Source organism: Varroa destructor, unplaced genomic scaffold (assembly GCF_002443255.2).
Source record: "Varroa destructor unplaced genomic scaffold, Vdes_3.0 BEIS01000002.1, whole genome shotgun sequence".
NCBI lineage: Eukaryota > Metazoa > Arthropoda > Arachnida > Mesostigmata > Varroidae > Varroa > Varroa destructor.
The window spans coordinates 33,720,318-33,736,427 of record NW_019211455.1 but is presented as its reverse complement, the minus strand read 5'-3'; the positions used below and the strand labels follow the sequence as shown (position 1 = coordinate 33,736,427).

General features: G+C 44.5%; 1 protein-coding gene across 5 annotated transcripts in view; it reads left to right on the top strand.

Annotated features, from left to right (window-relative positions):
• The first annotated feature begins 11,352 nt into the window (after positions 1 to 11,352).
• The window catches only part of LOC111245979 (glutamate-gated chloride channel-like), a 74,876-nt gene continuing 70,118 nt past the window's right edge, over positions 11,353 to 16,110 (top strand). The window contains exons 1-3 of one of the 5 annotated variants that reach the window (XM_086981154.1): positions 14,030 to 14,083; positions 14,283 to 14,431; positions 15,879 to 15,942. In XM_086981154.1, coding sequence (XP_086837280.1) covers positions 14,425 to 14,431; positions 15,879 to 15,942 — 71 coding nt within the window. In that variant the 5' untranslated portion in view covers positions 14,030 to 14,083; positions 14,283 to 14,424. Of the gene's footprint in view, positions 12,836 to 12,914; positions 13,204 to 13,985; positions 14,084 to 14,133; positions 14,432 to 15,878; positions 15,943 to 16,110 lie in introns of those variants that run through there. The other 4 variants (XM_022795082.2, XM_022795084.2, XM_022795087.2 and 1 more) reach the window with 4 other exon arrangements.

The window sequence follows — 16,110 nt, the reverse complement described above, 5'->3', positions numbered from 1 at the left end:
CATGAAAAACTAGGCACTTGTCTTTTGGTGAGTAGAAGAAAAACGCTCTTAATAGCCTACGGTGGATATTGAAATCGTAATTATCCCATTGAATCTACTCAGGGCTATCCTTCGGTATTTTCAGAAGAGGACTCTACTACTACATTATGAAAGCTTTACTATTACAATATATTTACGGCCAGGCACTTGCAGCCAAACAATGAAATTGATTGCGTACGGTAAAAACGCACATACAAACTACATAGGGCGCAGACTAACGAACTTTTTACCATAGTTTTTGAATGAATGACAGGAAGCGGTCAAATCCTAACGTTAGCCAACAATAAAATGATTTTGTTGGACAAAAAAAATAAGCAATGCGGACCGATTAAAGTTTTCTAAACGCTGAGACAACTAAAAGAAGATATCCGGCGATACACTTTGATAAAGGTATGACAGGGTGCCCTCGTGTCTAGCATGCAGAGACAAGGGAAACAACTGCAGTGATTCTTCTCGCAAAAATAATGTTAAACGTTTATAATGGTCAAGGTCAAAGAAACTGAAGAAGGCAACTCAGATCACTTGCCGTCTCTAATATCATGTTTGCTACACCAATTTTAACGGCGACAGACACTCATTCGAAAGCATATTCCTATACCTCATATCATCCGGGCATAGGAATATATATTTTTTTGCGACCTTAGTTTTTGCTGAAGTAATTCCTCGGGACCTGAGGGGTAACTTGAGATGAACATTGTGGGTCGACCTAACCAATATTTAAACTTAACATGGAAAAGCCCCCTTAACAACATGGCAAAAAATGCAAAACGTGCCGAAAACTGTAAGCCACGGCCTAGGATGTTGTACTTATACAGTGGATCGACAAGCTGATGGTTACAGATGCTAATCCTTAAGAACAGTCCGTCAGTTGAAAAGCTTAATGGAGCTGGAGCAATATTATTGCCTCAATTGACTCGTATCTCTTGGCCCCTTAGATAGCTAATTTTTTTTGAGTACTGTAAAGGGATTTACGTACGGTTGTCTTTACCAGGTACTGAGAAAACTCTTTTTTCAGTTCCTCGGGCAGGAATTAGGAACAGAAGTACAAGACCGGATCCGAAACGGCCTTTGCCCAATAGAAAGAAAGCGCTTATCCATCCTAGTATGAAAAGATATTTTTCGTTTGGCAGTATAGCCTGTCGTGTGAGATGAAGAGATTCTATCTTTAGGGTGGAAACTGACAACGATCGCCGATAGCAATGCGCAACCATAGCTGCAGGACGTGTGGGGTTTCTGTCTGTCTGTCTGTCACAGTGTGAAATCGAGCAATGAACGACAAATTTTTGGGGGCCTGCTCCGGATTTCAGGTTGGCTGCGCTATACGTTTTGGTAGTCCTGGCACTCTGCACCTTCATCGTAAATCTTCTTGGTTCGCCGCACGACCGAATGGGTGATGCGGGCCTCTTGAACCGTCTTTCAACTTTACTAAAGCGTTGTGGATGACGAAATTGCGACACACTTTCGGTACATGCGGCTGTTTATCATGTACAGGTTCGCTACGAGGGATCGCTAGGCTAACGGGATGGCAACAAAGGCGACCTAGATCCTCAAATTTATTCGCTGATAGTATATATTCAATTTGTGTGTGTATCTAAAAAGTGTAAATAAATCAAATAAAAAAGAAGAAAGCGACGTGAAACATTTTAATGTTCAGAGTCGTTTATTACTACGCTGTTGCATTAAATTGCATTTATCGTTCGTACCGCGGAGAATGAGGCCTCGGGGGAATTTCCGTTTAAACTTGTTTACGGATCCAAGCACAAACGTGGCATGAGAAACCATTGGCATTACGCAACAGTGAGCCGGAACGTTCTGTGTAGACGCTATGCGAAGGCGTACACTGAGATAGCTCCGGCCTTCTAGGTCACTCGGAAAAGCTGACCAGCTTCTCGTTTGGGAGAGTCAGTTTTGCTGCGACATGGCCGCTAGCAGCCCGGGGCGTCTCCAAAGCTCGTCCGAAAAATACAGACACGGTGAGCTATAGAGCAGCGCGTAATGGCACGTATACCTACCATTTGCGTGTCTTCGAAAGCTTTTTATCACGGTTAATATAAAAATATATCGAATTCTACATAAAAGCACTTGGCACTCTCGTATACATTGATCTTGTGTTGAGGGTTATATACCTGTTACCAGAACATGAATGTATCGAAAACTCTAATGAAAACTATTAGTGACTAATGTAGTAATGTTTGAATGATTATAATTTCATTATTTATCAACATACATTTGATATTTTTATTACGACTAATAATAGAAATCTATATATTTTATTTATTTCCTTTCTAGCACAAATGTTCAAGTCAATACACTCCTGGTGGCAGTGAACAAAGTTAATTGCGGTTTTAAAATTTCCCAGTATCACCCGTCTTCTGATCTGGACTATGTTTAAGGTATATCTATGATAAAAGCTCCATTGGCATCAGGACTGTCAAACAAGCAAACTATCTTTTATTGAATTGCTGCCTCCGACTTATCTTTTTGTAGGATTCTCATCCAGACGTACTGGTCGTAAACAAAATTTGCCAAAGCATCCCCTAAAATCAAATTCTTGTAATAAGTTCAAGTAATTGGCACCAGTCAATGACCGGTCAAAAAAGAGCGGTCACCAAATTGGCACACCCTATATATACATATATAGTTACACGGCGGGTACCATTGTCGGCACCGCTTCTCACAAACAGATATTGTCCAAATGAGTCATTTAATCTCAAACACAGAAAATCCTTAAACCTACCTACGTAATAATTACTGGTGGCAGTTAGGTAATGAAAAAAACGGACCGTTAACAGATCCTGTTCAGAATCTGTATCACATTGCTGCTTTGACTCGTAAATACCGTAAGTCGTCTGGCATATCCACATGCGGTAATCCTGTTTGTCAACTGTTACGGTCAATGAAGTGTACGTGCCGCCGAAGTTTGTGCGCGGCTTCATTCATTTCTGGAATATTGTTTAGACGAGCCCTACAGCATGAAGGCTAGAGTACGACGCCTGCTCGATATCCGCTGTAGTCATGTCGTCAGCGTTTTATTGCGTGTTCAATGCTCAACCAAGCGCAATGTAGGGGCCGCGACAACAACGATGGGCAAGAAAAACAAGTAAACGAACGCACATCGCACTGCAGCATCTATCTCCTTATATTTTTTTGTTGCTTGAACTGGTATTTCATGCTTCACCAGTTGGCAGAAAAGGGTCGTTAAGATGAGTACCTTCTCACCTAAAAAATAGGTCTCTTCCTATCAGCTTCCTTGCGCTCCGTTGTTGTTTCGGTTGACGAGACTTCTTTTGGCGAACGGAAAAAAAGTAGGTTAACGTGGATGGCAGATTAACAAAAAAGACTGCTCTCAAAGAATCTTCGTCGGTCGTCGATGTTTTTCGAAACGATCAAGGGATACGACAGACTCTCATCTATCATAGGCTTGACAGTTATATCTAGCAATGTAACGGGGCAATATATCTAGTGAATCTGTTCGATAATGGATATCGCCGGTATAAAATAGGACACGAGCGCCGTCAAACGAGATACGTTTCTCGCAACTACTTTTCCGGAAATAGTTTTTAACTGTTGTAATTTAATTGAATAAGTGCCTAAAGATATGTACTATTAGGTATCAAAAAAGTCAAGAACAGATTTTGTTGTACCTTCGTTTCAATAGACGTCGACTGTAAAAAGGTGACTGTTTAGCTTCATAATGCATCCTGTAGAGAAAACACTGTCAGCACGTGGAATCTGACCGGTTCCTCTGCCTAGGCTGTGCCACGATGCTGAAACCGGCTATCCAAATATACCTACGTTTACACATAAAATGGAAGGCCCGCTGTTTGCGCGACAAGCGAGTCTTATGACAGATGGCGCTTAAAGCTCCGTCAGTGAACCGGCGCCGATGACAGTACATAGGAAAGAAGGGCACTATTGTCATCGTGAGGGTGTACTGTGTATCAACTAAAGTTGTACCAACAAAACCATATATAACATCGAACGTAAAAACGAATAAGCACATGCAATTTACCTTTATTAACTTACACTCCTTTAAGTTACACTTATTTCATGGTTTAAGATCGATACACGACGTTGCAGAGATAGCAGAGCTGCATTGTGGAATTAGGGAGATTGTAACAGAAAGCTAATATACTATATTCAATACCCTTTTTTTTCGTAGGAACCGGGGCCTCAGGAGCAGTGAGGCATACATTTCGTTGAAAAGTTGACCTGTATTATAAAACGAAGCTTGATGTTCATGCAGAAAGTACACAAACTTAGACTCGAGCAAACGTGTACACTATTCTGAGACTATTGCTGGTATAAAAACAACGTGAAGGGGCTATTCGACAGATTTGTAACCCTCTTTATCCCTCATATGTAAGAGCGAAGAACCGACCATAGTTTGTACAAATCTTTAGGTTCCAGAGATCGATTGGCCATGTGTGACGAGGAATATAAACTGGCGTAATGCGAGGACATCCGGCTCTTGAATTCAGCGTACCGCTTCATTCTATAGATCTCTTTAAGGAAGTTATGTAAATGTTGTGAACACGATTTACCAAGTAGACTTTAATGAACTCGTAAGCGTAATTCAGATGACCTAGTCCGCCTAATTCTGAGAAAATATTACTATCTAGGACAGTCCATGAAACCAGAAATTGTGTTTAATGTAAAGATACATTTCAAGAAATGCTTGCGACTAGATTCTACTAAACTGGTGTTGTGTGCACCGTAGAATTTTAATCACAGCTTTCTTGGTTCTCCAGGTTGTTATTGCGAATTATCCGGAAACATTTGTCATTTTGATTGAAGGCGCTATTTGGTATATATTTTTTAGATAAAAAATATCGTACCCTTTTATTTAAAAAGTTGCGTTAAACTATACCTATTAGATTAGTGCTACGTTCGACTATTAGTCTAGTCTAATAGACTAGTCTATTAATAACCTGATTGTTTTGTAATACTTATATAGTTCATAGTTTTTTGCTGGTATCTGCAATTGGACAATTCCAAGTTGAACAAGATCGCATGATCTCCTCTGCTTTACACCTAAACCAGATAATAGCATTCGAATTCGAAGGACCCCTTCTGTTGAGCTATTGTCGGTCAGGTTCACAAGTGATCGTAATGTAAAACAAGCTAGTTGTAGAGATAGGTTCCATCAAAAAAGGACACAATATTTGCTCATAAGGTTCATGTAAGGCACGTGTCGACGAAGCACGGAAAACTGGCACACTGTGGAGCACATTATGGAGTTAAACTCTATATAGCAGCAGACTGCTGCCACACGATAAAGTGGCTGAGTCCTCCACCTCTTTCTTTATTTGCACACACAGGATTGCGTTGAGAGCTGGACATAGGAGGCCGAAAACACGAATAGAGAAAAAGAAAAAATAGTATCTACTCACAAGAGGAAGAGGTAGGGGTAAAGGACGAGCGACGGAGAAAAACGGGGTCTAAGTAGTGCTCAAGACGAAGTAGATGTGAGTTAAGGCTTAGATTTCCAACTAAAGAAAGCACTAGTCGAGGAACGGAACCCTGCTGCAGAAGCGTTCGGTGGCTAGTTCGTCCCAACGTTCTGTTGGCCGCCTCGGTTCACTCGCAGAGAAACAGAACGAACAAACGAATGAACCAATAGAAGGATGGATGGTCGGACGGCCCTTTGCAGAAAGACAACATAGGCTAGGAGGACAAACGGCCAAGAAAAGGAACAGAACAGAGGAAGGGGCAAGAGTACTGGGGCTAGTGCAGTGGCTGAAAGGAAGGGATTAAAACAGAGCTGTGTAATGGGAGAGGGAAACAAGGCGACGGCAGCAAAAGCAAGGCCGCAAGCGATGGCAATAGAACTGGTTGAAGTGGTGGTGGGCCTGCTGTTAGACAGTTGCGGCAAGAAGATGCCGCCGTCGCCATACGACGATAGGAAGAAGGACGACTAAGCAGTATAAAAAGAGCAAAGAAAGAGGCAGAAATGAGACAAAAGGGAGATGAGACGAAGACAGAGGGAAAGTACAGTAGAGTGAAGAGACGAGCAAAAGAAGAATAAACAGCCAGCTAAACTGGGAGGGACTGGCAGCCCAAGAAGACGGAAAAGAAGGACAGGAATGGCCTGGATGGAATAGAAGAGACAGTTGTGCCCGGGGAAATCCAAAAGAAGATACAGGAATCGGGTGAGAAAGAAAAAGAAGTTAAAGGACAACGGAAAGAGGCGAAAAGCGAGGAATCACGGACTGTTTTTCCTTCGTACCGCGGACTTCGGGCCGATAGAGGAACGAAATGTAGGGTGCGACTGGGTACGAGGGAAAGCATGAACAAAAAGAAGAGGAAGAAGCAGAAAGAAGGGGCAAGTGGTCGCAGTAGCGATACACGGGACACGAACAGAAGGCAGGCATGCGAATCAACCAACGAATGAAAGGATGAGCGAGCAAAAAAAGACGCCTTTGCTGCTACTGCTACTGCCGTAAGGGCGCGAAGGGGAATTTTTAAGAGCAAACGCTGACTTGCCGCGCAGTTTTATTCAGGCCTTGGTTCAGATGGGCCGGTAGCTCTTTTTTCGCTTCCGATCTCTCATTCCAACTCAAATTCTGTGTGGTGCAGGAAGGCCAGCAGGCAGACAGCACACTGTATACTGACAGCAAATCAGCGGCAGCAAGCGGCACAAGCACAGGTCGGAAGACAAGGCCACAATTGTAAGACAGAATTCTAGAGCAATCCTCTCAAAAGCCAAGGATTTCATCTTGCACTTGAAACTGTTCATGGTAAGGCTTATGAGAAAAACGATTTGAGTTCTTATAGATTGATTTCTGCTATAGCTTCGCTCGTGCAAGCTTCTCACTCCATCTCGGACCGTTTTCCCACTAGTCTGCGCTGTCGAACGTCTAGGCGCACAAGGCCACTAAATTACGCTCATTTCAGAGGGAGAGAGAAAAGCTTCTAGGGTTGTAGATGGCGCTTTAGGCCATCGTGAAGATGGGCGGCAAACCTATGTCTACCCTGCCCTGTTGTATGTCGGTTCATCATAGACAGGGCGTTAAAACTGGTAATTTTGATGTTAGTGCTAACCTCAGTCGTCGCTTACAAGTCTAACTACGCCAATAAACAGTAGCGAGCCTAAAAAAGCAACTATCCCAAATGCTAAACGCCTGTCATTTCATGGGTGGGCACATGTATGCAATAAATATATTTAAAAAAAAGTGAGAGAGCCGATTATGGGTTATGATAGCCCTATGAAAAAAACATACTATATAGATTATGATAGCAAAAAATGGCCCAATGACAAGATAGAAATTTCGTTCTGTTAATGGTGGTCAAGCTTTACTACACATGTCACATAGCATTCAGTCATATAAATACAACAAATCAAAATTAAAACACTTACAACCAACTCATTGTTATTGCTATACTAGAAACCAGTTTAAATACGTTTTCACCACACGGAACAATGACGCGATGTTTGCCTATTTTGTACACATCTAGAGGAGGCATTATATTTCACATTGCGGACGGATCCCCGCTTCTCACATGAAGTCACATGAGTGGCCAGATACATTGATTATATCAGGAACTCGAAAGAAGGTGACTAACCAAATTGGAGCATTTCTGGTGTTTGGAAAGAAATTAGTAAGACTGATGTAGTTACAAGTTTACTGTCCACTTTTTTCACACGAATAATCTATGCTAACATGACAAGAATGTAACCAAAGCGTAACAATTTAAAAGAAAGAACTTCAGTACCAATCACACTAAAGTGCGGAAGTCAATCCCTGTAGTCGAACAACGATAACATGTTTGCCGGATAAATTTAGTGACACGTAATGAGAGGGTTTAGATTTGACACCGAATGTACGCCCTTTCTTTTTAGCTGGAAGGAGTCAATCGTTTAAAGTAATGCTTAATGGTAGCATCGGACGTAGGACACCTAATAGCCAGCCTAACTAGCTATAAACTTGTCCTAGAGTGAATAGGAAATCGAGCTTCAAAAAGTAGGTCGTTCTTGTTTATTGCGTTCTATCTATTATAGACGAAGTTCTACAACTACTTTCCACATCCTGTAGTGAAACATGTGTGTCGATGTTTGGGTTAGATTATAATAACGCTAACATCACTCTTCAAATCAGATTCCTTTTTGTTTTTGACATACTGTATTTAATTATAGGCGGTTTAGGTGCTGATGAGCGGTATAGCGGCGCTTAAGAGCACGAGTTCCCATAGCTAGAAAAGAAATAATGCGCAGATTAAGTCCTTCGAAGAAGAATACGCTTCCAAATAAAGCCAGTTTCAAAGCAAGGTTCCATTCCAAGGTTAGCGCTAGAAGATAGGTTCAACCGTCGAAAGGGACACAGCACACGTAGAGTTTCGAAAAGATCGGAACCGAAAAGAAGTCCAGAGAGTATAGCAAGAATCAACTGAGCTTAGCGGTCGGTCTGTCGTAGGATAACACGACGAATGAACATGGTGCAGCTCTCTTTGCGAGACAAGAAGAAAAAGTAAGCCACGCGACGATGGACTAACGACGAAGAAGGGAGCAAACGGGTGCTCTGCAGGAGATAGATGAGAGGTACTAGTAAAAGATAAGGAGGTTGATGAGGAGTGTGGGTGGCAGTCATGGCGGGTACGGGACTGATCGTTGTGGATGAACAAGCGAACATATAAATGAAACGAGAATGAGGTAGAGTACCAGGAAAAAGAAGGACGGAGGATGCCGTAAGGGCTCCATAAAGACGCCACCGACAAAAAAAACGACGACAAATAAAGGAACCAGGAATAGAAAGAAGCCGAGAAACATAAAACTCAATGGGTTCTTTCTCCATCTTCGTTGTATTTGCTCTCCCGTTTTCTCTCTGTCCCACTGTTCGGTATTTGTCTATCCCGCTCATACGTATGTGCACTCACTCAGCACTTCTGCTTTCGGTTTTCATCTTGGGCCAATCACCCCCTTCGGCTGCAATGGTTGCCGTCTGCTTCGTCCCCAACAACGGTAGCAGCGAGAGGTTGGCGCCAAAAGCAGCAGTCAAGTGAGCACCTCTTGAGCGAAAAGCGACCTGTAATGCGAACGCAGAACAGCAACGTGTGCGAGTGGACTATTTAAAACACGGACGTGTCTCGTTGACGGTAGGAGTTTTGTTGAAAAAAAGGTGAACTACAGGAAGGATCCCTGTGGGGCGGGGTGAGCAGAAGAAGAAGTAGAAGGCCCGTCAGCTCCCAAGAGTTGCTTGCTGCTTCAAGCTGATCATCTGGATCTCCACCGAGTTGATCCCGCCCACTTTTGCAGTCACCTGTACGCTCTAACGACAATATAACCACTCCCCTCTTCTCCCCTGTTCATTGCCGCCATGTCGCCCACAAGTGCGACCTAGCCTGTCTGTCTGATTAGAATGAGCTGCAAATCTTTCTTCTGTTCGAACCACTGATGGACCCACTTTCTCTTAACGAAACAAAACGCTGCTGGGTGCTGTTCGAAAAGAAAAAGAAAAGCATCCTTGTTATCTATGCTAGCGAGTTACCTCTGTCCAGAGAGCAACGCATCTTATTTCCGTTAGGTCATTTGTTCAGCGCATGACCTTGCATTTAACGCGAGTCCTTTCATATAGTACTAAAGTTCGGTATCCACGTAAGCCGTAATTCAAAAAACGTATCTTTTGTACTCTGTTTCTCGTATATTCTACACCGCTGTTCATTTGTTTAAGTGAATCGAAAGTTGAATCTGATTTGATTGGACATGTGCGACAAATTACAGAGTCAGCATATAGCGAGGGTTCGAGCATCGATCTTTTACCAACGATTGCATAAAGCTTTTTATTTGAGAATTCTAATGTATCTATGCTGGTAGACTGCGCGTGCGTGGATTTCCCGCTGGAAAAATGTTATGCCACTTGGCAACGCTTATCCTTTTGTTGATATATTTGCCACTGCGCGCGTTAAGAGCGAGTTCTACGCCATACTGGATGTAAACGCTTCTGTATGCACTAATATTACACGAGAATACCTCTTCCAAATATTCAGACAGCCGCTCAGAGTGTCTACATTTTTAGGCGCCAACACGTTGAGTGGTTGTACCTATTGGACTTTCACCTCGTAGCGCGGCCTCGACAAACTCCCGCAGGCAGTCTTTCTGCCAGTCCTTCCGTTCTCGTGCATTCTTTTTCCAAGACCAACGCCCTTCTTTTCAGGAAAAGCTATTTTCTAGTCTTCCCTTAAGATCCCGTTTTTCAAAGAAGAGATGACGCAGGGTGACGTTAGGCAGACAGACAAGGAGAGACAGGTTAGATAGGTCAATTGTCCCAACGGAAAGTGGGGAACAAATAAGGGTTGGAAGGAATAGTAGCAGCAAGAGGGTTAGTAACGGGAAGGGATTTGGTGCTTTGAAGGGTTCTTGCCAAACGATTCTGACGGATTTCATGAGAAAGCGCACGCTAAGCCTTCAGTCGAAGGGAAGGGAGCGCTGTGTGCTGGTATCACCCGGACAGTCGGCCATATACAGGCACTCACAGGCTCTGCTCCCAGTTCTAACGCCCATTCGATGGCAAGAAATCCCCACCAAACCCTGTGACATGCACTGGGATGTATCACCTGGAACATGTGCTCATTGCCTTTTCTTTCAAGCTACCAACGCCGCCCGAAACCACGGCCCGCTCCCTTGCTTCTCTCATCTCTTTTTGCCCATCGAGCCCTTCAAACTCTTTTGCTCCACCCCTGCGTGCTCTTTTCTCTGTGTACCTGCCTCTTTTTTACTTGGAGGCTGGCAGCGGGGAAGCAGACGGGCAGAGAGCCTGCCTACGCTTCCTCTCACCGGCTTATGTCACGGGACGTAAAGTTGCTGCTATTGAAAAGCCAGACCGGCTTTCCGAAGCCGTTACGCTGCTGGGCCAAGAAACTGTTCGACCTGGTTGAACGCTCCGGCGACAATGCCGATTTTGTTCGAATCTATGAATTGGATAGTCAAAAAGAGCACCTACCCTTCGTCCTGTCACCGACAATAAGTAGGGAGACTTTTGGCTGGCAATAGAATGTGAGTTCAGGTTATATTTTTGGATTAAAATCTGGAATGCTTTCTACAGACAGCAATAAGGCTCTACTCTACGCATTTGAAAAGGAAGTCGGTTTGTATATATTGAGCATGACGGCTTGAATCGAGTGCAGGTGCCGATGCGACAGCTACCTGGCTGTCTGCGGTATACAGGTGAGCGATATGTCAGTCTCAAAATCATGTCCTAACTAACAAGAAAATGTCCTAACTCAGTATGTTTCCTGGCAGTTTGGCTGTAAAAATGAGCCGCCTGGAGGTTGAGGTGTCCTCTCATTACAATGGCGTCACTCGAGTTGTCCTGTTGCACCCCGGCCTTTCCCCGACCCTCTCCCTCCGGCGGGTGCTGTGCTTCTGTTCAACCACATTCAGCCACCGTGGACTCCTGTTACCCTTCCCTACGGGGGACTACGCGCCTGTTCGTTACAACACCGTTTAGGCTATGCGGTCGTTGTCGGGACAAGTGATTTACCTATGGAGGTAATGACAGCACGGGACGCGCGCCGAACGACACTCTGCTGTGTGTGACCGTGCCTTGGTGCGTTAACTGGTGTATCGGTGAGTGACTGGTAGAGTTGTACTTGCTTCGTGCGAAACAGTCGGCCCTCGCCTCGAATCCTCGCTACAAGGATTGCGAGGGCCTCCCCTCCCTCGTTCTTCATTAAAGGGCCTTTTCTTGAAGATCTCTCGCTCCTCCGGGCCCCTCTCGCGATCCACTTCTAAGGTCCGTACACACGTTGTGATGTTTTGACATTGTTTCTCGTATCAAGTGCGACTATGTCGTCAAAATCCGTTCGTAAGATAACTCCAGGTCTGGAACCGGATTTGCTGCCCGGCGCCATGCGGTGGTGATCGCGCTCGCTCGCCGGCTGCGCTGCGCGCCCCAGCGCTCCGCGCCCTACGGACAGCCAGGCAGCTGCTTCAACGCAAAGGCCCCCTGCTTCAGCACAGCCGATAATAGACCAACCGCTCAGCAGGATATTAGCAGAGACTTTGCTCCAGAGGACACAAGTTTGAAACCGTGAGCCGAAATCGAAGTCCTGAATTCCAAGCACACCGTGAACGGATCTCTGCAGGCCAACAACGACAACAAAAGAACCAGGTGGTAGCAACAAGAGGCAGCCGCAACAACAGCAGCGGCGGCGGCGGTGGAGACCCGCTCGGTGTCCCGCGGCGCGCGTCGGGGCGTGACACAGCCGTGCTCGTTTCCTCCCGCCAGCTGTAGTTGCGGCGCTGCTTTGACTCTTCCTGGCTACTCCTTAATCCGGGTTGTGGGCCCGGCGCAGTCTCCGGATCTGGCCACCGGCCGATTCAGTCGACCTGGCTGCCAACCGGCCGACGGCACTTCGGGTGCCCCGCGGCCTCCGCGCCATTCAACGCGTCACCAACCGTGGCCGAGTTCCAACCGTCCGCGCTGGATATCATCGCTTGTCCTACCTCAAGCACTGCTGTTTTATACAACAGCCTGCCTTCTGCGTTACGCAGCACCAGCAGCAGCAGCAGCTAAAACGAAGGCGCCAGCTAGAGCGAAGAAACGCCGCCGCAGCAGCAGCAGCATCCGAACGACAGGATAGCAGCAGCACCAACAGCAGCAGCACCAACAGCAGCAGCAGCAGCAGCAGCGGCAACAGGAAAGGCAACTTCAGCACATAGAGCTGCCAAAGCTTGCTCCTGCTGTCCGGCCGCAAAATGCAGCGCTGACTAGTGAATCCCCAGGGCCGATTGTGTTCAGTGACTGAGGATAGCCTGGGAACTTCCTGAGTGCCAATACAAATATCGACAATAAAATGCGTGAGTGTTCATAATCTGCTGTAGCAACGCCATTGATCATAATATAGTGAGTGTAGTGCATAAGTAACTGTGCTGAGCTTTCTGTGCTTGAAAAGGATTATGCTATCCAAAGGATATAATCAAATTACGATTTGATATATAGTCGATAAAATATGCAAGTCGGTTTGCTACTATGCCGTTGTGTGAAGCCAAACAAAGTCCTAGCACATTTCACGGAACTTTAAAATTAATTCACAGTGAGGAGTTCTGCAGGATACGGACGAACAGCAGGCGGTGCCATCGCCCCGGGTGGTTCCGTTGTTTGCCGAACTGATCTTGGGCGCCTCAATAAACACCATCCATCTTGAGCCTCAAGGATATAGCTGAGAGTACTTGCTGTTTACATTTCAGATATCAGCCCCCTTTTCCCCAGAAACCAGTTGAAATTATATAGGGCCTGTTTTTGTCTTAACATTTCTTTACCACAAACTCTAGACGAGTCGAAATTTAGAAGCGAGCCGTTTCGCTGGATAGAATATTAGATATGCGATCTCATACGTGATATCATCCCAGAAGATTGATTCCAGCATAATCATTACATGGACCTTCAAACACTTTCTTGTCGCACGTCCTTTAACCAATATATGTACTATTATTTCGTAGGGCCTGAATGTGCAAATACGTACATAATAAATACTGCAAGCCGTTCAAAGCCTTCCGAACCGAGTGTCAATAGCAGATGTCGCTGCATCTAATGATCTGTCGTCACTTGATCATTTTCCATAGGATGCTCGCTTAGCATTTCGCAGAATGTTAGAGCCAATTTGTGATTCACATATATAGGGACTGCACCCTGTCTATATTGATCACGATTGCGACGCGACATAGGCGAGCTCGAACTGGGGGACGTGTGTCCTGCCCCGTAGGCCAGCCACGCTGCTAGGACTGTTTTTACTAACCAAGTAGTTGCACTGGCAGTAGTAATAGTGGTGCTGGCAGCAGAAGCTTGGTGTAGCATTAGGCCTTACTTACACAGTCTCCAGTATCATGATTAGCGGTGTTGCGACCAGAGAGGAGACCGGGAAAGGCGGCGTGGGGAGCACCTATCCTCAGCAGCGAGCTAGGAGTAGTGTTGTTTATTATGCTCATGGCCGCTTGGGTGACTACACGATACGCAAACGCCGCTGGCCACCACTTTGCCTGACGATATTGAATATACGAGACAGTATACCAACAGCAGCAGCAGGCATCGATAGGAGCACAGTCAAAGTCAGTGCCTTTTTGTTCCCTTAGTATAAGATGCGCGCCCATGTCCATGTTCTATATATAATGGCTATACCAAATCAGAAAGCATATTGCATCAGAGTCCATTATATCGTTACGGGTGGTAAGAGATACTACTTTTTTCATTATTTCACCTCATTTTTCCAAACATGATACTGATGCCCCTACACGCCCTTCTACCCAGATAATTGCTCTACGGCAAAACATCACAAGCGGGGTGAAGATGATGATAGCCTAACGTGTTCACACCTCGAAAGCGTTTTCAACAACAGTTATGCTCGAGTAAGCTAAAAGTACACTGAATCTTCGAATGTGCGGCTGTATTGATGAAAGGTAATCTGTAGACATACTATCTTCCGTGGAAAATAATCGTGTGATCCCGCTGGCTAGGATGGCATAAAGTTTCAGCTTGTGGCAAAACTAGCGGAAATTGGGCGAGAAAAGGAGATTGCAAGAAAAGTTTGAAAACAGTAACTTTTATACTTAAGATGTACAAGATCTGTTCCTCGTCGCTTCTTCCCTTTTACCCCGCTCTTACGCCCATCTTTGAAAATCTCAAAGTAGGAGGTAGAGCTAGACAGAAGACCTACCAAAACGGACAAAGGCTTAATTGGGACATTAAGACAGTACAAGGCAAAGCCAATAGAAGCTTGATATCTTTGTTTAATTATCGCGGGCGAAAAAAAAAGCCATAATTAGTTCTTGACTTACTGTACTCATATTTCGAAGGCCGCGATGAACTGCCATTAGCCCGACTATTGTGGCTTATGAAAATGATGTTACGCTGTCCGAGATGCGACTTTCCTTAAATTAGAATCATCCTGTATAACCACGCTTTTGAATGTTCACATCCTGCGCACACAAACTGCGTGGACAACAATGATGCGCCGTGCGTTTAAATGGGGCACCGATTGCTGCGGGAGAACAAAAAGTATCACAGAAGAACAAGTCTATATCAACTTCATCATTCCATGCCTTATCACATTCCCCTGTAAACGTCGTTTGATATGGAATCTCTCTTTTGGTAAAGGCATTCTAGACCGACGTGTGCCTCTAACAATATTGTGTTTTCTACGAACAAGCTCGAAATGTCACTCTTCTTTATCTTGAACCGTTTAGGTCTTCCTTTTACGTGAAACTGAATAAGCAGCGCAAACCTTTTTGCCCCTCATTTACTGAAAGGTCGCCGCCGCCGCCGACGACTGTGTTGATTTTTCACTCTTTGATCAGTGTCTAACAGACGTCCTTTTATCTTAGCACGACGGTCTGATATTTCCGCATTCGATCATTCTTGCTTGTCAGCGGTTTTGAAATAAATCCAGAGTGTAACACTTCAAAATGAAAATGCAGTGTTTTTTTTTTACTCGAACTTTCACCATTACCTTTCAACATGAACGACGAAATGTCATGAAAAAATACGTAACAACTTTCACGTACACATATCTATCTTGTTGAGAAACGCCCTCTTCCAATAGCCATTTTAAAACATCTTGCTTCAGTGCAGGATCGACATCGATGTCAAATTCATTGGCATAGATTAGCGTTTAATGCAAAAAAAGTTGTTCTTCAAGTATTTAGTGGTTCGAAGCAAACTACGTTTTTTTTTTGTAATACATACGTTTCCACGGTGGGAGATAAGAGGCAATTTGTTGCAGATTGCTCAGATGGGCTATATTTATTATATTAAAATATAATAATGCATCTGTTCTCTGCGTTCTGTTCTGTGAGCCTATCTGCATTTGTTGCTAATATTCGTGTTCGCACTCTCCGTTTGTTTCAGGTGTACATATACAAAAGCTGTGTAATCCCGCCATGTACATTTTACTGGGAACATTACTCCTTGGGTAAGTACAAAACATCATGGGGTGTTACATGCGGGCAACGCGTGCTTCTGTTAGTATTTCAATGACAATTTTATTAACCAAAAGGAAATTTGGCGCTACACGTAAGCTAGCCTGGTAGATATTTGAATAATACTCATATTCACACATTTTTTCAACTTGAGCCATTTT